We start from the raw sequence: 22,028 nt of genomic DNA, 5'->3' as shown, positions 1-22,028 counted from the left end.
TAAACTGTAGCTCGATTCTCCTTTGCTAGTTCAAACCAAAAAAACAATAAAAAAATGTCTAGATAAATGATTTTTTTTATGTGCAAACTGCTGTCTGTTTAGCATTACCTTCAGTCCAGCATGAAAAGAGGCTGATAGGGATCTATTTCTGGGAGCAGCCAGAGGTGATGTTGTGTTTGAGCGCCCTGGCTTTTGGATGTAATCCTGCACAAGATGTATTCATCACATATCACATCACACAGAAATGACTGTAGGTGCTTTACAAAGAAAAAAAAGTGTTTAATCTTTTTAAAAATACTTTACCCTAGATAATCCACAGGCTCAAATTTGTCAGCTATTTTTGAATATTTTTTTAATGTAATGCTTTTTCTTTTGCTTGTCTTAATATATAGCTGCTGTTAATTGTTGTTCCCCAAAATGAACAAACAAAAAAAGGTCTAATTAACTTTAAGCCCAGAAGAAAATTGTTCTTTGGTTCTCCAGGGTGGAATATAAATTGCTTTTATTTTCTGTACAATAGAAAAGATTACATTCAAAGCAAAACAAAGCAGCAGCATAGCTAATTCAATTTATTTTTCAGTTGGTTTTTCTAATGTTATGGAGCAAAGAACTGTCATTTGTCAGTGCTTTGTGTTTCTTAAAATTATTCGTGTAGTATTCATGCTTCTATTAACAGGTTGGGACAAAAACTCATTTTTACCTTTACTGATTATGAGGAAAATGTGATCATTTCTTATTAGATGGTTCTACTCAATCTATGGCAGGATGGATGCAGGTTTCATGAGATATTTTAATGAACAAACTCACAAAAATACACATGAAAAAGTTACTTGTACAAAATGTTTATTGAGATATTTCTAATGAGGACATGACTTAACTAGTGAACCCCATTGGGTCAGGATTGGCTCTCCAACACTCTCCAACACAACAGGCCTTACGTATATCCTTAGACTGGAATGATTACACATCAAGAGGCAGCTGAGATCTAAGAGCTAAAATCTAATTATTGTTGACCTTTAGAACAAACAGATTAGTGGAGGTCAGGATGAACAGGCGCTCATTGGTTGCTCTGAAGCCCAGGATGGCTTTGTCAGAGTCCAGGCTCGCCACTTGTTGCTTGGCAACCTGTCCTACTTGACGCCCCTGCTTTCTGTTGAAGAGGACAGTCTCCACCGGCGACGGCTGCCGGTAGATGAACGTGCGGCGGAAGCACTCACACAGGGATGCGTAGGAGAAATCTGGGGCGCACGTAGCAAACTTCTTATCCCGCTTAGACGCCTGAACGTAGCCTGTGGAAGATGAAGCAGGGGAGAGCGTTAGGCTTTATGAAGACTTCCAGAATATGAGGAAAATGCTGCACAAATGCATTGTTTGTGTCAGCTTCACAAGAAGGAGGCGCATCCTTGTCCACAGAAATCAGTAGAATATTAGGAAGCTTTTAGGCGTTTTAATATGCATGGGGGCAAAATCCAGTCTTGCTTTTTTATGATCTGCCTTCCACAAGAACGTCCACCATTGAAGTCCATCTCGTGTCCAACAGTGATGCACAGAGACAATCCAACAATGCTGCATCTTGATCTTGGAGTTCAGCTTTAAAGTCTTTAGTGGTGGTGACCCTGAGGTCACATTCAGAGGTCAAATAATATGGATGCAACTGTAGAGATGGTCTAACAGCCTTTACCTTTGACATGTCTATGATTTCCCATCTAATCTCCTAAGACAGCGTTCAGCTTTTCTACATTTCTACTACATTTCACCAAACAGCACAGTGATTTTTTGTCATCCTTTAAGCATTTTTCATTTATAATATTTTTAGCTTTTCCTTTTTATGGCAGACATTTTTTTCTAACAGAAAAACACCAAATACCCAGAGAAACACAGAAACAATTTTGAAAAAAAATTCATAAATGAATTTTCATTTTATTCTGCTAAATGTAAAGATGTAAAGCGCATTCTAAATAAAATTTATTATTATTATTATTATCAAAATGTAGCTGAGCAGGGAGCTTGTAGCCCGCTGACTTTAGCACCTACATCACTCCTATATGCTTTCTCCTGACTCAACGATTTGAATAAAGAAATACTCACAAATGCAATTTTTATCTTAATATGTCCTCCATCATAAGTGCATCTATAACATGTTAAAAATAGCAAAAAAACCTAATTTTTATCGGAGTGAGTCTTTAAACCCTCAGCCTCCTGAACTGATTATGTATGGAACAAAGATCTGGATATAAACCAGACCAATCCACTCCATTGTTGTACTGTTGGGCATTTGAGGTCATTTTCATTCTTCATTTACATTCATTTACAACCACTGTTTAATGCATTACAGGATACAAGACTTAATGGCCGATGGTGCACGGCTGCATTCTTCACATCTAAATGTGGTGTGGCGACCCTGTCCACTTCACCAGAAATTCGTCAAAAGCCTAAAGCTTTCATATTATAGGGAAGCATAATGATTTCAATGCAGATCTTAAACTCCAACCATCGCATATCAAGAATGTGAACGGGTCTGAGAATGACGTCTCTCCTTTGTCTCCAGGGAGGTGGAGGGTTGATTTATTGCCGCTAATGTCATCCAAAGAGTACAGAAATGATTCCCAACGCCATCACGGCAGCAGCCTGTATTGTTTACACATAGCAGGTGGGCACCGTGGATTCACGTCACGTCATGATTTACCATCTGTGAGCTGTCAGATAACAACAGACTTCTGTCGAGGTTTTTAAAGCCAAAGGGCTTTAAAAAGAGCTCATTTTTAGCTCAGCTTTCAATTTATTTTTGTTAAATGAATCTAAAATATTTGTTTTATTCAACCGTTTTCTTACACCAAGCTTCTCTAACTTACAATTCAATTGCTTTCCTTTCATATTTTACAGTAATTTAAGCATGTATTCATGTTAGTGAATCTTTTTATTGCTTTATTCCCTTTCAGTTTTGACATAGCAAAAAATAAAAAGGTACGTAATACTTTACACATTTTTTTTTACATCTCCGGTGTTTTCTAAACATATTACAGCATTTATTCAGGTTCTTTTCTTTTTAAACCTGTTCTATTACTTATTATCTCATTTCACATTGTTTATGTCAACTCGTTTCTTTTCTTTACATGAATGTTTAATGAATTGATGCGTTGGATGGGATTTTGAGGCTACTGGAAAGCTTTCACAAGCTGTCATAAAAATTAAGTCAATGAACTTGAGTTGTGGTGGTGAAAAAGTAGAGTGGTCGACCTCTGATCAGAGGACCGCAGGTTTGATTCCTGCCTTGGGCTACGTATTTCTATCTTTGCTTAGGGACTGGAGCCTGACAGGTCTTTGCTTGCCACATTTTCTTACAGTGGGTACCCTCCCCCCAGGGGGTGGGGGTCAGCCCTTTCCTCTGCCCTATACCGGACCTGCAGTAGATCTGGATAGTGAACTGCCCAAGGCACTTTGCAGCCGTACTGTGGTTGCCCTAGACCGCCTCTGGTAGTGGTGGTGGGGGATGCCCATTTGTCGGGTGGGCCTTTTATCTGGGGGCGGGGTCAAGGGTTCACACTTTCCTTTCCACATTCAGTATCATCACGGTTACAAGCACAAACATGGATGATAGTATGCATGCAGACATGTCTGATGTGTGTTGGCATGCCCACCCCCTTATCGATTCCAACCGAATCTGTGGTTGTTTGAGTAATTTTCCTAATTTCTTCTCAAAACTAAAGCCAGCCAACATTTACGCCAAAACATTTCTAGATAAACACTTGGATATTTGAGGCGATGCGTTCTCCCATATGACCGCTGGATCAGGTATTGTACGCACATTATATGCCTTCCCAAAGAAAGGAATTTCTATCCAAACAAAGGACATTCATCTTCAGCCATCACGCTCAGTACTGCTGTGTCTGCTACATATAATGTACAAGTAGAAATAAATGTAGGCTCTTACCCAGAGCGTTAAATGTAGCGATGTGCTCCCACATGTCCCCAGGCTGACTTGGACGAGGCTGCCAAACTAGTGCGTCCACATCATGGCGAATGCAGAGACATGGCATTTCAGAGGGGTCAACATCCACTGTGAACAGGTACTGATGCCCCCCCAGATTCACCTGCAGAAACACACAGATCACATTCATGGAAAGCTGGTTTCAGTTACCTATGGAAATGAGGTTTTTCTGTATTTCATACACAATTACAAAACCCAGGTAAAAAAGAAAGATGCTGTCTGTTATCTGGTTTTAGATGAAAGACAAATATCATGTTTGAAACAGAATCATCTAAAAACAAAATTAATTAAACAAGCCTTGTGAATTTAAGGGCAGCAAAACACCATAATGAGATGGACAGAAGTCTAGATTCAGGAATGTGTCTTTGAGTCATGATGATGGCATCGAGGGAACTGTTGATAATCTTTTTCAAGTGACAGGTCAATAGCAACCACTTCTGTTCACAAGCTATTAAGCCGCTTCTGACAGATGGCCAACCTTACAGCGACGTAAGTATCATGGCAACTCACATGCATGATGTCAGTGAGTGTAGATAGCACACTTTGAATCGTGCATTTGTTTGCACTAGACACATTCTCACTGAGCAGTTTCCCAGAACAATAAAAGAGAAGGTGGATTCAACACCTTAAAATGCTTTAATTGCAGATGTAATAGAAGTTAAAACATGACAACAGTTTGATTTTAGTATTGACTTTAGTCTTTATTTTCAGTTGTGACTCCATAGAAGTCCCAGGTTATTTCATTTTCTTCTTTCAGATATCCTTTGTGCGTTTTTATAAAATTTCTAAACCACTTTCCAATTGATGCTAAAATTACTGAAAATGCTAAAAAAAATAAAAAAAATAAATATAACAACACAGTGGGGATGGTCTGGAGAAATCAAGTGTCTGAAAATGTGACAGGAAATCCTTTAAAAAGGTCTCCAAAACAAAACAAACAAACAACCTTTGCTCTTGTTTGTCCAGCTTCTGTAAACCAAATACTTCATGTTACTAAATAATTTTCTTTCCTAACATTAGACCGCGTGCAATTCAATCAGATTGCATCCATATCAATTCTGCAACAATTCACAAGTCAGGAGATTGTTGGACACTTCACCAATAAGATAACCAAGTCCAAAAAAGTGGGAAAAAAATGAATGAGGCGAGTCAATTTTTATTCTCGCAGACTCTAAAGAACCCACATTATCTGCTTAACCTCATCTGAACAGGAGTCATCAGGTCCTGTTGACAACGGAGACTTCACGCTGGCTGTTGCACCACATTAACTAAATGGGGAAAAGTTAAAGTCAGGCTTGTAATGATCTTTTGCACAAAAGCTATCAGTTTGAGGTCCAGGATTTTAATTGACAACTTTACAAAAGGTGGAGAATGTTATTCAATCAAATTTAAGGCTCGACATTTAGATTGCAAGAGAATTGTCAGACCAGAACACTTTTTTCATTTTTAATGCAAAAAAAAAAAGGGGGGGGGGGGGTGTCAAAACTCTTTTCAAATGGTCACTATTGTTATTCAGGCGTTTAACATTCTTTGTGGTTTAGCTCCATCTCAGAATGCCTGATAGCCGCTGAGCAAAATGTGGCAACCATAAAAGTCCATGTCTGTGGCATTAATAAATCTGTGTGTGGTTTGCAGCTATTCTAGACAGACTCAGTTTGTCTGGGGAAGGGGGGGGGGGGGGGGTCTTGTTTTTGTGACATAATCGCTCGTAGACATCTGATTGTTCACAGCGATCAGTCATTTCCTTCCCCTCCAAATGTCAATGTGTCTCCAAGGCTGTCAGGCTGCATCTCCCTCCCTGGCTCTACTAACAACAGGCAAAAGAATATGCTGCAAAAAAAAATTACAAGGCCACGTTTATTAGGCCTCTCCGAAAATCTCAGCCTCTCAAATCTTCTAGCTGCTCCTGTTTGATTGAGAAACAGATGTTAGCTTTGGCCGCGCTTCTGTTTGAGTGGTAGGGATGCAAACGGTTATTGAAACAAAGACAAAAATGATTAGAACAAGACAAATAAGTGAATAATTGACTACAAAAATAGGTATTTTAGCCAGAGGCTCCAATCAATACCGATTTCATTAAACTTCAAACTTGTGGGAAGCACTCTTATTGATTAGTTCTGTCTCCTTTCATTGACAACCATTGAAACAAGTTGCTCCTTTGAGCACCAAAATCTGATATTCCCAATCAACCCAGCATTGTTTTTTAATCAAGAACACGTCTTACTGACAACTGTTTCAGAATTTCCTTTAAAGTCCTCCTCATGTTTTTTGATTTTTTTGACATGTGTGTGTGGCATTGTTCTGAAGAAAGAGAACTAATGTAAAAAATTATCTCATTTTTGCATTTCTGAGTATTTACTTTTTTAATTTCTGTCAATCAAATTGTCACAAAGACGCTCTTTTTAAATTAATGAGCCGTTGTGATGTCACAAAGGAGCATTCCACAAGCTCCCTGATTATCCCCCTCCAGCGTGCACAAGCTCAGGTGCGGGAGAAGAGAAGATGGCACATTGCTGCATTCCCCGCACACATTTTTAGGTGCGTCCAAGGCTGGATTTTGTTGTTTCATCATTTGTGTTCCCTCTCTGACCAAGTTTGAAGGCTTGCTGACCCGCATTAACCAGAGAGTCTCAAAATAAAAAAAAGGATAAAGTCAGGGGACCGTTTTTATTTTATCATTATTGCCTCGATAAAACAAGAAAAATAGCATCCTCAACCCGCAGTGGGCCTCAGTGGGAATTAAAATCAAGGTTATCAAATCAGTTATAATTCTTAGATACAACCACAATAGTTGCTGCAAGGATGCCAATTACATGAATATAAAACATAAAAAGTTTGTTTTTTTGTCTTAATGTACATACTTTAAGAATAGAAAAAAATACTAAAACATGAATTAAAAGTTACAAAGCTGCAAGTGTATCCCAATGGACCTTTTCTACAAGAATTAAAAACAAAGGAATGGATCTATCAGTGGCACCATAGAACAAAAACATGATCTAGAATCTAAAGCCCTACGGCCTGTGTCCGCCTTCCATGGGGACGGGTTTTTCCAGCAAACAATCCCAAAAGAGATTTGTTGAAATGTTAGGTCACATTTACAATTAATCCTGGGTCCCGCTGCCACTTCTGCACCAACCCAACAGAGAGACAAAAATGAGGTTAGAGCCTTTCCAAAGCCTTTCAAAGCATAAAAGAGTAGAAATAGCCCCTGCAATTTGAGAAGTTTGACTGAATGAAAAAATAAGTTTGTATATTTGTATTTATTTACTGAAAACTTACTTTTTACTTCAGTTTAGCTGCCAAAAAAATGGTGTGAAAGATGAACAGGATTTAGCCATCAGTGTGGTTAAATGGAAAAAGGTTAAAAACTGTTTTTTACCTTTTAAGTATCAAACTTTTTAACTGACCCCTTCATTAGAATCCTTCAGAGAAAGTCAAAAACGGCTTGGTATTTTTACTTTAAAGGGTGGCTGAATTTAAATGATTGCCAACTCTGAGCCGTTTACATCAACCAGAGTGAATGGAATCCATTACAGCTTCTTTTTTTTAACACAATAGATGTGTGTAGTACAATGAAGGGGACAGTGGGTTCTTCTGATGGTAACCAGGTTAAATATTAGTAATCCTTACCAAAAGGTATCTGCAGAATATCAATTGTCAAGCCAACACAATGGAAGAAAAGGATGTTAAGGATAATTTATGGAGGGGGCGATGCCAGTTTAGTTTAGTCTGTTTAGTTAAAGTTTTAGCGTTATCCCATTGAATTCTATGCATTTTTGATCCTTTTTGATTGTATGTTAACCTTAAATTACCGGCACGAAGCCCATCGAGACGACTGTTGTTGTGAATTTGGGCTATACAAATAAGATTGAATTGAATTGAAATTGAATTCAATATGACCACAGACAAGGTGTCCAATTCATTTTTTTTTTAAAAGGAAAAAGATGGTTCAGAAATAAAAGTTTACTTTTTTAAAGGGTTTATGTAAGTGTGTTGGGGGTGTGTTTGTGTCATCACCAAGATCTTCAATAATCTCAGTAGCCACAACACTTAAAGAATTTCTATGGTTTGTTATTAATATTTCACTCATGGGACAGTCTGGCAGATAGGTGCAGTTAAAAAACAGAGTAGAACAAAATGCCATGTTGGTAGTAAAGTCAGCTGCCACTTTGGACTAGATCTCTTTGATCTGGAGTGATGTTCTGCATGCAGATTCTAACAACAGTCTGCACCATCTATGTTTGATATTCCAAATTCAGGCTTTTCTGGAGACTCAGTATAAGGGTGACAGCTGATGGCACAAGAGACATTGTGGAGCTGCAGGAATATTGTGTCATCCGTCAATTAAACAGACGATCTTCTCTTTCAAGTAAAGTGAGTGGACATGTAAAGAAAAGGGCCCACTTCAAACTCAGATTTGTGGGTGATGACAGTTAGATGCCAATGTTCCTTCTGCATCCAGGCGGGTGTACACAGAGCTGCACTTTTGTTTACATTTTCCGCTGAAAAGTTTAAGCTAACAATGTAAATAATGTAGCTATGCCTCTGAAATCCGTTGGCAAAGAAGTGCTGTGAACCTCTGATGACGTGCGTGGAGGTTCAAAAGATTAAAAATATATATGTTTAAAAAATGTTTCAAGCAGATGTGTGCTGTTTTAAGACCGTTTCTTTTTCTAAAAGAAAAAAATGACCAGTACTGGCCCTTTTAGCCTACTTGGAGATCACTGTTTTTCAATGGAAAAGTTAAGAATTTCATTTGTTTATAGACTTTCATTTAATACAAACATATTGTTCAATGATCTTGGGCATGGATTGAATGTGTATACATAAATGTTTTATGATCTAACTAAGCTGACAGAAAGTCTGAAAAGGCTTTAAACAACCAGATTCCAGGACGTCAGCCTAAAGCTCATTGTGCAGCCACATGCTGTCACTTTTATTTATAAATGCATGGATCTATGTGAGGAGCAGCTGCTGCAGAACTGTAGCTTTTGTCCAAAAATAATCATTATAGCACAGTGGTGAACTATTGAGGAGTTTGGATTATTTTTGGATGAATTGAAATCACAAAGGCCCGTGACTTTTCTAAAGTCTGGCTAAAGAGGAGAATTCCTCTTACGGTTACAGTTTCAAATCCTCACTGATAGTATGACCAACCACCTGATGTTCTCTGAAAGGTACCAGTAGGCGGCAACTAATCCATCTGAGGAATGTAAAAAAAAATTGGGGAAATATAGTACCAGCTGGGAAAATATTATAAATTAAGTTGACCTTCTGAAGGTCCAAACTGTCAGGAAGGGCTTAAAATTCTTTTAGCAAGAACAAGCTAAACAGATTTAGCTTTTTTCACTTACTTGACTAACTTAGTTATAGTGTGAAGTAAAAGCCTGTGCGATCAAAGCCATCAAGGAAGAGGCTGCACAGTTGAAAGAAGTATGAAACACAGACATGAACAGAATCCAGGAGGTTGTCAACTGTTACTTTTTTCATCAGTGCAGTCATCATGCAGTTCACGTGGGCACAGTTCATTCATTTTCTTAAAAGTTAAATCATATGCGTTTAAATGTATCCTTTCTCTAAATGCTTTTTTTTAAACATACTACAACATATTTACAATATGATACATAGGCAACCAATTCTTATGTTTAAAAATCACCATGTTTTTTATCTATATGTAAAAAAGACAACTTTTCAGTTTTAAAGAGGAACTCCGAAAAGCGTTCTCAGTGGCCTTTTAATTATTATGCAGTTTTTAGCCAAAATTAAAAAGCCTGTCTATTTTCTAGGAAATAGTTTCAGCAGAGTGGCAATAGTTCTTCAGAAATTTGTCTCCAAGTTGTGGGCGGAACTGTTGGGCCAGAGTAAGCCTTCCCCTACTTCCTGTCATCACTCTGTTTAAACGCACTCCTGCTAGCATACAGCCACTCACAACCCCAATTTACCCTTAATACTGGAGCTATCCAGCCGTACAGTTTTGAGCCAGATGCCAAAAATGCCACAAGAACATGTTTAAAACACAGTCTGAGTTTGTCTTTAAAAGAGGCTACTGGAGATCAAGCCCCGTACTTCAGCTGTTGAAGGATAATGATTGGCTTGAGCAATTACACACACACACACACGTCACATACCCACTATGTTAACATTTTTACACTTTCAAATGAATGGGGAGATGCTGGAAAGTTGTTAATACCCAAAATGGCAACAAAATTACTACAGCTGAGGTAGCATCTCTGGAAGTTTTTGAACCATCCACACTGTGGAGTCTGCATGCCTTCATCATGTGTGTGTTTTATTAATTCATTTAATTTATTATTATTTGCACTTATTTTTATAAGTATTGCATTCTTTTTAATTTGTTTATTATTTTAACTATTATATATATATATATATATATATATATATTATCTTATTTGTTTTTATTATTCTTTCTCTGGGAAGCACTTTGAGATGCTATGTAGCATGGAAAGCGCAATATAAATAAAGTTGAATTTGAATTTGAATCCATGTTTATAAATGAAAGTTGTGGGATTCTTAGAAATGCAGTCTCTGCAGTTAGGCTTTAACTCCAGACAGCTTCCTCTCTGCTTTGATGGTACCATGCAAACAAAGCTAATGGGTGATAAAACCTTTCATCTTATACTTCAAGAGTGATCATGCCACAAGGAAGATTTGGCAGATACAAACAGGAGACAGCCTCCATCTTTGAACCTGCATGTAAATTTCATTAAAAGATTAGGGAAAATGTTGCTTTTCAAGACTGTTGTACAAAGCACCTATTTTTATTGTAATAAGAATGAATTACTTAAAATCAGAACCTAAAGGGACTTAGTGCCGCAAGTCAAACGGTAAAAATCTGTTTTTAAAAGTTTTTAAATGAATGGTTATATGTGCTAAATAATATTTTTCTCACAATTACAGTGATCTAGAAAATCTACAACCAAACCTCAGCATCCAGATCTTCTGATTCACTTGATTTTGTAAGGTCTTGGGGACCTGAGGAGTGAAGGCGACTCCTGGTAACCCCCAAAAGAGCACATTAAAATAACTATTATTTTACTTTTCAGCTGCGATCAGAGCCACAGAGAAGCCCATCGACAAAAGTGTCAATTTAATAGAAGCCGCCAGAATTTGGAGCTGAAAGGTTTTCTCAAAAAAAAGGTCAGCAGATTTCCTGCTGGGCACTCAAGCGGGTGAAGCATCAAGGCGAGAGCGATGGGGTTTGGGAACTCAAGAATAGAAAGGTAAGGCTTGCTCGATGAGATATTGGAGGGACAAATAAAGCAGCGCTTACACACACACACACACAAACACACTTCTATACATCTACACGCTGAGTCACATGTGCAGCAAACAGTCCGATTCTTCTTTAAAAGGATGATGGAAAAGAGACGACATCAATCCAGCTTGTTTGAGGGCAGCTGCTTACTGTTTGCACAGTAAATGGAGGAGAAACATTAAAGGGTTTGCACATTAAGCCTTCATCGGAGCCCGACCAGAGATGCTGTGTTGTGTTCATGTAATATTAGCCTTTTATTGCGTAATGAAAGGGCTCATTTATAACAGTTTTTGCGCAGGTAGACTACTCACCATTAACACACATGGGTTACCGCTAAAGAAATGGAGAAAAGAGACGCCTACATGGACACACACAAATGTTCCCAGATGAATAGTACTGTTGCAAAATGCTACATATCTACATTGGAAAAAGGAAAAACATCCACATCCTTTAGTGTTCATATGTCTAACAGAATAAAGTGACATTGTAAGACTGGAGATTTGATTCTAAGCCTTTCCAGATATCAAACTGGCTTTTGTTTTGTAATTGTAAATGTAAAAAGCTCAGCACTAAAAGTAAGACAATTTGTTCATAGTTGTCTCAGATTACAAAGAGAATTTTATTTTTCTGTTGTAAAAATGTTCCTCAATGGTTAAATCCATATACCCAAATCAGATCCCACAAATAATGAAAAAAAGCAAAAAACTAAAATTTGGCACAATTTAGAAATGCTTTATAGCTAAATAAGATGATTAATCTGCAAAACATTTATTTTTGTTCTTGTTCTACTTTTAGAAGTGAAAAACTAAAGGGTGGATGAACAAATGCATGAAAAGTGTGATTTTTTTGTTCCCTCCAGATGAAAAAATAGGAATATATGAGCAAAAAGGATTACCCTAATTCTATTTATGTATTTTACCATTGTGTTTCTCGCCTTTTGTTTTGTGCTGTTTGTTATTGTTTATTTTCTATTTTTACTTTTACTCACTATTCCCCTGTGCACTGTTGGACCACCCACAGTTTAACTGCTGCTGGCAATTACAATAACATTTCCGATTCTATATAATGTTTTGTCCAATACCGATAACCGATATTTCCCTTGCAACTGTGGCCGATAGCCGATATTTGCCATTAGCGATAATTAAGTGTCGACAGTAACACAAAGTTAAGATTTGTTTCTTTATTAAAAATGCACAACTTTTCCTTTACTGGACGATCACATTGTACTTAAGGGCGGCAGTGGCTCAGGCGCTTGATCAGCGGTTCGATCCCCGCTCCCCCCAGTCAACTGTCGCTGTGACTTTGGGCAAGACACTTCACCTTCACTACCTCCAGTGTGGCTCCACTGGTGTGTGAATGTGTATGAATGTCTCGGTGATGGTAAGAAGGGCTGTAGACGCACACTGGCAGCCACGCCTCTGTCAGCCTACCCCCACGTATGAATAAGGAGTGAATTAATAACGGACAAATTGTAAGCGCTTTGAGCGTCCGGAAAAGCGCAGATTAATCCAATCCATTATTATATTATTATTACTTGACCTTTTTAACAACATACAGCAAAGGATCTCATTAGGGACAAGTATCACTTTAAAACTTTCATGTAAATATTTAGACCATTTATTGAAAATTGGACATAACTGTGAACCATAAGCTCCCCATGGCTGCAAACTTCACCTCACATCTGGAACACAACCAACCAAACACTCTAAGTCTTTCTGTTGATGTATCTGTCCAAAACTTCAATAGCAAGCTCATATCAATAATGGACAAAGTCGCTCCCTTAAAAATAAAAACGGTCAAAGCCAAAGCACCCCCTCCTTGGAGAACAGAGATAACCCAGAGACTTAAGAAAATCTGTAGGGTTGCTGAACGAAATTGGCGCAAAACAAAACTAACAATTCATTACCAAATCTTTAAGGAAAAACTAACCCAATACAACAAATTTATTAAACATGCAAAGCATGTTTAATAAATTACTATTCAAAATTAATAGCTGCAATTTTTCTAATCCAAAGATTATTTTTTCCACCATTGACAGACTAATCAATCCGATCTCTTCCAGCCCATATTCTATTCTTAGCAGTTTAAAATGTGAGGAGTTTGCAGTCCACTTCACTGATAAGATAAATAACATTAGATTTAATATCACCCAACGACCACTAACAGTTCAGTTTGATGCATTTTGTTTGCCTTTTAAGAACACACTAGAGAGTTTTGTCTTGATTGATGCTGCAAAGCTTCGTAAAATGATTTCCCAACTTAAAAGTAAAACCTGTTCTCTGGATCCCATCCCCACCTCTCTTTTTAAGTCTGTGTCTTCATCCTGTGAGGAGGAACTCCTGAACATCGTCAATCGCTCTCTTCAGACTGGGATCTTTCCCACATCCTTAAAGACTGCTATAGTGAGACCCACTCTGAAGAAGAGCGGTTTAGATGTTTCAAATCTAGATAATTACCTGCCAGTGTCAAACCTGCCATTTTTAAGTACGATTTTAGAAAAACTAGTTTTAATCCAACTAAATGATTTTATTAATAAAAATAATATTTTAGAAAAATTTCAGTCAGGTTTTAGATCACATCACTCCACAGAGACGGCGCTGGCCAAGGTTATAAATGATCTCAGGTCCAATTTTGATGAAAAGAAAACATCTGTTTTAGTATTGCTGGACCTGAGTGCAGCCTTCGACACAGTTGACCACTCCATTCTTCTAAACAGACTGCATGACATGGTTGGGATCACTGGAACTGTGTACAGCTGGTTTGAATCCTGCTTCACAGGAAGAGATTTTATTGTTAGTGTAAATGATGCATCATCTGGGAGGCACGGACTGACATGTGGTGTGCCACAAGGTTCGGTCCTTGGCCCCACACTTTTTAACCTCTACATGCTACCGCTAGGTGATGTCATCAGGAGACATGGCATAAACTTTCATAGTTATGCTGATTACACCCAGTTATATGTGGCTGTGTCTCCTGATGACATGGGACCCATTGATGACCTTTTAAATTGTGTTTTAGATATTGAAACATGGACGGGAGAGAACTTCTTAAAGCTCAATCAAGACAAAACTGACATTTTAATTGTTGGTCCTGAAGCTGAGAGAGAAAGGGTCCAATCCTATTTATCAACTTTTAATCTGAATGTGTGCAATAAAGTAAAAAACCTCTGTATGATTTTAGATGCAGATCTTAACTTTGAAGCACACGCAAACCAAGTTACAAAGACTGCATTTTATCATCTTAGAAATATTGCCCGAGTGAGACCCTTTCTCTCACAAGCCAGTGCTGAAATATTAATCCATGCTTTTATAACTTCTAGGATAGACTATTGTAATGCTCTTCTTTCTGGTGCTAAGAGAAATACTGTAAACCGGCTGCAGCTTGTTCAAAACTCAGCTGCACGCCTTTTAACCAGAACCAGAAAGAAGGAGCACATTACTCCAATTTTGAAGTCTTTGCACTGGCTCCCTGTCAGCTTTAAGATCGATTTTAAGGTTCTTTTATTAGTTTATAAAAGTTTACATGGAACTGGACCCTCATTTTTATCAGATTTACTTTTAGTCTATGACCCTCCCAGAGCCCTCAGGTCCACAGGTGCAGGTCTGCTAGTGGTCCCAAAGGTCAGAACTAAAACGCACGGCGAGGCCTCATTTCAGCACTGTGGACCTCGCCTGTGGAACAGCCTGCCTGAGGACGTGAGGGCTTCAGCCACTGTGGAGGTTTTTAAGCAAAAACTTAAGACACATCTTTTTAGTAAAGCTTTTACATAGTTTTTACTTGTCCACATGTTTTTATTTGATTTTATAAAAATTTAACAGCTAATTTTATTTGTTTTTATTTTAAAGGAGGGATGTGTATGTGTTGGGTTTTTTGTGTGTTTTTATTAATTCATTTATTTTATTATTATTTGCATTTATTTGTATTATTATTACATTCTTTTTTACTTTGTTTATTATTTTAACTATTATATATTTTTTTTTATCATATTTGTTTTATTCTTTCTTTGGGAAGCATTTTGAGATGCTATGAAGCATGAAAAGCGCTATATAAATAAAGTTGAATTTGAATTTGAATTGCCAGGGTTCTATTGGGCACAACATGCATCACTATCAAAAATGACGTTTACCTGTAAACGGTCAATAACTGATTATGACTGTGAACATAAGCTATTAGAAACAAATATATATTTAAAAAATAAAGTTTTTCTGAAAACAGTCAGAGGAATATCAGTAAAGTTTTTAATATCAGACCGATACAGATAAACTCAAATTATGCAAATATTGTCCAATAAGTTACTGGCACTTGTACATCGCCCATTCTTAATTATATTCTATTCAATTCTATTCTATTCTATTCTATTTCTGTTCAAGAAATATTAAACTAAACTGTGTAACATGTTAGGTAAAATATTTGAAAATTGCCAAACCATATGAGCATGTACTAAAATATTTAGGCTGTATTCCATTAGTTCCACTGGGAAAAGGCTCTAATTCATGATAATTAAGGAAGACCTTTGTTATTCTGAGCTCTATAACTATTTCTTAACTCAAGCAAAAATCCATCTTAAAAAATAATATTTCCTTCTTTAGATGTCAAATTGTTATTTTTTTCTAAAAGAAAAATGTCCTCAAAACTAGTTTCAGACTGAAAAGAGTGTTTACCTTGAACTTGGCTGTGATTTTGCATTCAGAATAAAGCTCTGTCTCTTTTTTTTTGTTTCTCTTTTACCACTTGAGAGAATTTTGACGCGAAAGGTGTTATTGCTGCCTCAACGTGCATAAAACATCCAAACAAATCTTACCTTTGACATTTTCTGTCACTCACTTCTTTAAAACGTCTATGAAGCTTCATTTGGTGGAAGCGTTAGAGCTTCTTTCTTAGCAAGTTGGTTTCAGTAAACGAGACTCTGATTTTACAGCTCTCTGTGTGGTCACAATAAAATGTCACACCGTCCAAGAAAAATCTATCTCAGCATATGCTTGTTTCGGGCTTCCACATGCAAAACTCACACAAGTCTGTTTGCGGGCTCTTTGTAGAAATCACATGGCAAATGAAAGTGCACTGAAAGTTACACCAGTTAAACTGGGATTCGGATTTGGCATTGACGTATGGGTTGCATCCTTTTTAGTAAACAAAAGTGTCAACCATTTGAAAATTGATCATGAAGGAGAAATCGTGGTTTGTGCCTGGCCGGAATTTTATTAAATCAAGTCTTTCAGAACAGAGCTGTAAAATCAAAAACCTGGAGATTTGCACCACTCTGACATTTCGCACCACGCCCTGTCCAACTATGGGTACATGCGCAGGTATTGGGTAGCGACATATGCTAAAAGGCATGTTCAAAATCACATTCAGTGTGTTTTTGAATGCACTCACATGCCCAGTGTGTTCATCGTTTTAGAGTAGAAGGACATCACAACATCATCAGCATAAAGTGGGTCATTTTCATTCAATAGAAATATTCTCCAGGTAGTATTCTCTATAATACTATGAGCTCTAATTAGCTTCATTGTGTCTGATAAATACTTTCATAGCCATACTGTCTCATTAAATCAGACCAACTATAAAACTGTCAAGACGGTCTCATTAATTTCTAGTTTATTTATGAAAAATTATTACATTTATCTGCAGATGGCTAAGTTGAACTATCCTTCACCGGTTCTTGAAAGTTTGCAGAGCAGTAGTGACTTTATTACCTCTTCATGACCATTGCACCGGCTCCTACAGTCCATTCCTAATATGCATCACACCAAAGTGACAGGAAGATACTCAGCTAAAAGGCTACTGTAAACATTGATTAATGGTATCTGTTCGAGTAGAAAAACAACATTCTTACAATGAAATGAGCAATGAAATCTATCATTTGCTTGTGTGAAGGAGGTCAAACATAAAAATGTTATCATAAGATAATCACATCATGTTAAAGGAATGAAAGAAACAAGAAGTGGGACTAAAAAATAAGGGAACCACCTTAAAAGATTGGCAAACAAATAAAAAAAGTGTCCAGAAAACAGGGAGACGTGTTACTCACCACCTGAGTAGGTTTGAGTGATATTTCATCGAAGTGAGCGAGCGTGAAGCTGTCTTCTGGATACCCGTCACAATCCTCCAGCTCCTGAGAGTTACAAGGGGGCTTGTCCCTGTCAGGGTTTCCATTCTGGGCACAAAGGAAAGCCAGTGTGACATAAAAGAAGCCGCAGGTACACTTATTTTGCATGTATTAACATGTGAAAGGATGGATTTTTCATGAAAGCCTTCGAGTGGGCCCTTATAAGTCCAAAAAAGAGTGAGGGTGGAAGCAGATGTGGCTCCAAATGTTCTAACTGTATAAATGGAAAGTGAAAACCAAAAATATTATTGGGCCAAAAATTGTACGGTAATCATTCTAGATCTTAACGAGATCATCATCCGTCAGTTTACACGTGGATTTTATCCTTTAGCAGAGAATGCACACATTTAATTAAACAGACTTTAAATGAGCAGCATCACTTTTCTTTGTGAAAGGATGCTTTTTCTAAAATGACCTTCATGAGTCTAAAGTACAAGGTTGGATCAACTCTGCTAATCATCTGGATTCAATCTTTTATTGATCTGAGGCAAGTATTTTTGCTGCTAACACATAAAAATAACAATTTTTCTGCCTTTAGTTCTGAATTTGTGACAAGAAACAAATAGATAAATAAAGAAATAAAGCATTTAGTCCAAATTGGCTGTAAAAATGTCACAATTTGTGCATAAATGAAAGCAGTTCTATCTACAGATAGCAGAACTTAAAATACATTTCATGTCAGATTAAAGACATTTGATGGTGCAGCATTGGTATTAAAAAAAAACATTTGAGCATTAAAAGAGCAATTTCATTCTAGGATGATTACAAACAAGCATAAAAACTATTGCAGCTGTGAAATTTATTCTAACAAGCAGTTGTTGCTGCTTATTCTTCTGGGAAAGGCTTATAGCACCAAATCCAAACAAGTCAGTCAACTTAAAAATGATTCACAAGCAGAAAAATCATCAAGCTTTGTCCCTACAGAGATTATTTAATTCATTTCTTTGGTTTTGTTTTGTGTTTTAAATGTTATACATTATCTGTTAGTGGATTAAACTTAAATTTCAATTATGAAAAAGACCAAATCTTTTTTTTTTTTTTTTTTCAACCATCTGAATGAGCCTTTACATCTTTCAACATAAATTTAAACATAAAGACTTTTGATAAGGATGGAAATTTTTGAGGATTTCATTTGCATTTAACTATGTCATTTCGAGAGTAAAATATAAGGAATTTTCCTCACCATGTCCTCAGAAGTGAGATGGGTCAGTCTCTCATGGATGAGTGCAGCCTGCTCGTCACTCATCACAAACTCCCCTCTTCTGTCACCCATCACCAGCTCTGGCCACATGGGTCCTTCACTACGCTTCTGCAGGATCACCTCCAGGCTGAGGAAACGGTGGCAAAAACACAGTTATACAGCAAAAAGGCAACAAGCTGTGAGTCAAAATCATTTGTGTTAAAAATTGATGTATTACTATTTGTCGTTTTAAATTGAAACTGTGAGAAAAAAAAATTCAAATGTGATTTAAAAGGTTTAAAAAATTGCTGCATCAAGCAATGAGGATCCTTTAGATTGATAATAACATTTATTCTGTAAAACCAAGAGGTTTACAGCTTCTTAAATTCAATCATAATAGTTATTAGAACAACTTGAAGAATATTTAAACAGAGAAATTGCAACATCTCTAATTTCCATTAAACCCATTATATTTGCTTTAACTTATAGAGTGTCACTCCCACCACCACCAACTAATCCCGCAACAACTATACAGATTTTCTTTTCTATATTTAAGAATATTACTTTTCAGTGAGATTTTTTCTTTTTAATACCAAACAAATACATGCTTTAATTTACAGGGTCGTTTTGTCAGGAATTTTCGGACAAATAAAAAGCATCATCAGAGACAGGATGCTTCAGATCAGAGAGCTGATTCAACCCGACAGTAACCTAGGTAACGGTTGCTGCTTCTCCGTCTCATTCAGCCGGAAACGCGTGTTACTTCATCTTAACTGCATTTTTATAATGGCAAAAATCGGGTTGGGTTTAGAACCAAAGGTCCCTGAAATAAAAATGGGTTCTCTTAAAAACGAAAGGGGGCAAGTAAAATGTAACTATTAAAGGTTGATGTTTTCATGGAATTATGTCATAAAGATGAAATAAATGTTCCTAGAACTCAAATAAATATCTAATTATAAATTCTTATAATAAGACCCAGCCACTCAGGATGGGATGCAGACGTAGAGTTTGCATAATGTCATTCAGACATGGAACAAAAAGAACTGAGAACAAGGTCTTGCTAATCATATCAGTACAATAAAAAATGAAAATCTATTTATTGTTCTGTTACATCCCAGATTACATCAATGAGGATTTATGGATATAAGGAAAGACTAAATAAATTTGAATTAAACCCACAATAGTGTTTTTTTTTTATTTGAGCCTTTCAACAAAACATTCTCCCTCAAGTTCCACGGTCACAGTAACCTGCTTCAGACTTTGTTTTAAGCAAATGAGTTTGATCCGCACGGTGGCATGCTTCCTGTTACACAATTAATCAGAAATTCTCTACTGACTCAAACTCCAGGGAAAAAATCTCAAGTAAAAGGTCATAAGGCAGCGCTGCTTGCAGCATTCATGCTAATAGAGGCTGCCAACCAAATATGTACAGCTGTGAATTTCTGTACACACAGTCTGGGTTTGGAAAAATCATCGGTACAATGATTATCCTTTAGTGTACTAAAGACAGTGTTGCTCAGCTGTTGCGCAACTCCTCTTTTCTCTTCAGTGGTGCATTTCTCTGGTTTTACTTTTGTCATGTTTATGTATTTTTCATTTGTTTTTTTCCAGATATGTCTTTTTTTTTTTTTTATTCAAGCTTCCGTCCCAAAGTCCTTAACAGTCTAATTTTATGACAACATCTTCTCATTTTTTTACTGTGGACTCAGCGGTTCTACTTGAGTCTCTTATCAGGAAAAATTCTCAAAGGTTACCTTAGAATGGGCGCTTCTGCAAAATTTCAGAGACTTCAGGTTAATGTAAAAATGCTGCTGTTGAGCCTTAAAGATTAAGATTAACTTTATTAATTCCCGTAGGGCAATTCAGTAAGTCAAAATTGCCACTGGTTCCAAATCACATGAAAACTTTGTTGTGAAAACACATGAAAATGAGAAACAGTTCAAAAATAAAAAAAAAATAAAAAACCTTTTTTACAGTATTTTTTGATAAAAAATAAAAAGATTCCCTACAAAAGGCTAATAAAAGTATTGCATAATTGAAAAATGAATATGCAATGTTAAAACTGAGCGGTCTTTTTTTTGAAAGGGCAGAAAAACATGGCTTTCATGGAAGCTGCCATTTTTTATTCATGTGACATATCTGACATAATATTGACTTGTCCTCAGATGTCTGCAGAACCTGACAAACATATTCCACCTATTCTACCCAAAACAAAACAAAAAAATCTACATTAAATAATGTTAAATGAGAACAAGGGAAAGTATGTCAATGTCCTAGTTTGTGTTTTCATTGTTCCCAGAGGCGGTACATTAAAAACTGTGTACAGTAGTTGATCGTTTCCCAAAGCAGCACTGAGGGTTAAAAAAGAAAAACTCTAGCAAATGAAGCCAGTGACAGTGGCTTCACAGAGAAAAAAGCTTTCCTTTGTTGTATCACTAAAGCCCCTTGCATGCCTTTTTGCTTCTGCTATGTTTAATTAAAAAAAGGAGGAAAGCACCAAATTAAAGTCTTCAGTTTGTAAGTTTGCAAACTCCTTCAACTCTCCTTGCTCTCACATAAGAAAACAAAATTGTAACAGCGGTAAACGGGAAATCCCACAAGACAGGTTTTTAGATTTTTGAATAATACATCCATTCTTTGAAGCCATTTCTTTCAGAGTAAAGTTGTTTAAAACGTTTCCATCTGCACGGTGGGGGACGCAGTGGTTATCTTTTGCCTCACAGCAAGAAGGCCCCTGGTTCAAGTCCCGGCTGGGGGACCTGAAATAGAACATCAATGGGGGACCCTTTTGTGTGGAGTTTGCATGTTCTCCCTGTGCATGTGTGGGTTTCCTCGAGCTTCCTCCCACCATCCAAAAACATGCTTCATGGGTTAATTGGTTACTCTAAATCAGTGTTTTTCAACCTTTTCTGAGCCACGGCACACTTTAACCTTAAAAAAAATCCCGCGGCACACCAGCATCCAAAAAAAAAAAAAAAAGGAGAAACTCATGGTCTGTATTGATCTACAGTCCCTCCACAATCTCACATGCATTTTTGAGATAATTGTGTCAGAAAAAGCTGGAAACTGCAGCTGTTTTTTTTTCTAAAAAATGCGATAAAAGTTAAGTTAGAAGATTTAAAAACAGATTGATGTGTGTTCGTTGTTTCAAGACGTTTAACAACAGATCTCCTTGTGCGCTGTCAATCTTATGACCCAATGCATCATGGGAGATGTAGTGCATAAAACGGCTGGAGATCGGTTTTCGGAGCTTCAGTGTTTTGTTCACTTTTTCCACGGTCTGATACCGGATTCTGTGCAAAGCTACACCGCTAAAGACGAGCTTTAGCTGCTATTTTTGTTAGAACTGAGCGACTTTACGAGCTAAATCGGGACAAGGAAGTGAAGACTTTAACCACTTCTGATTGGTCAGACTGATGACATGTGATTAAGCTCCCCAAGAATGATTGGTGGAGACAGTTAAAGGGACGGGACT

At 37.1% G+C, this 22,028-nt stretch overlaps 1 protein-coding gene across 1 annotated transcript in view; it reads right to left on the bottom strand.

The window, feature by feature from the left end:
• Positions 1–826: 826 nt before the first annotated feature.
• nudcd1 (NudC domain containing 1) overlaps positions 827–22,028 on the bottom strand; it is a 37,399-nt gene continuing 16,197 nt past the window's right edge. The window contains exons 7-10 of the mRNA XM_004074087.4: positions 18,557–18,701; positions 17,296–17,421; positions 3,932–4,091; positions 827–1,289 (exon numbers count right to left, since the gene is read on the bottom strand). Of these exons, the coding sequence (XP_004074135.1) occupies positions 1,000–1,289; positions 3,932–4,091; positions 17,296–17,421; positions 18,557–18,701 (721 nt within the window). The 3' untranslated portion in view covers positions 827–999. The remainder of the gene's footprint in view (positions 1,290–3,931; positions 4,092–17,295; positions 17,422–18,556; positions 18,702–22,028) is intronic.

Source organism: Oryzias latipes, chromosome 11 (genome assembly GCF_002234675.1).
Source record: "Oryzias latipes chromosome 11, ASM223467v1".
Lineage (NCBI taxonomy): Eukaryota > Metazoa > Chordata > Actinopteri > Beloniformes > Adrianichthyidae > Oryzias > Oryzias latipes.
Note: the sequence above shows the minus strand (reverse complement) of the source record. Positions and strands in the feature narration are given on the sequence as shown.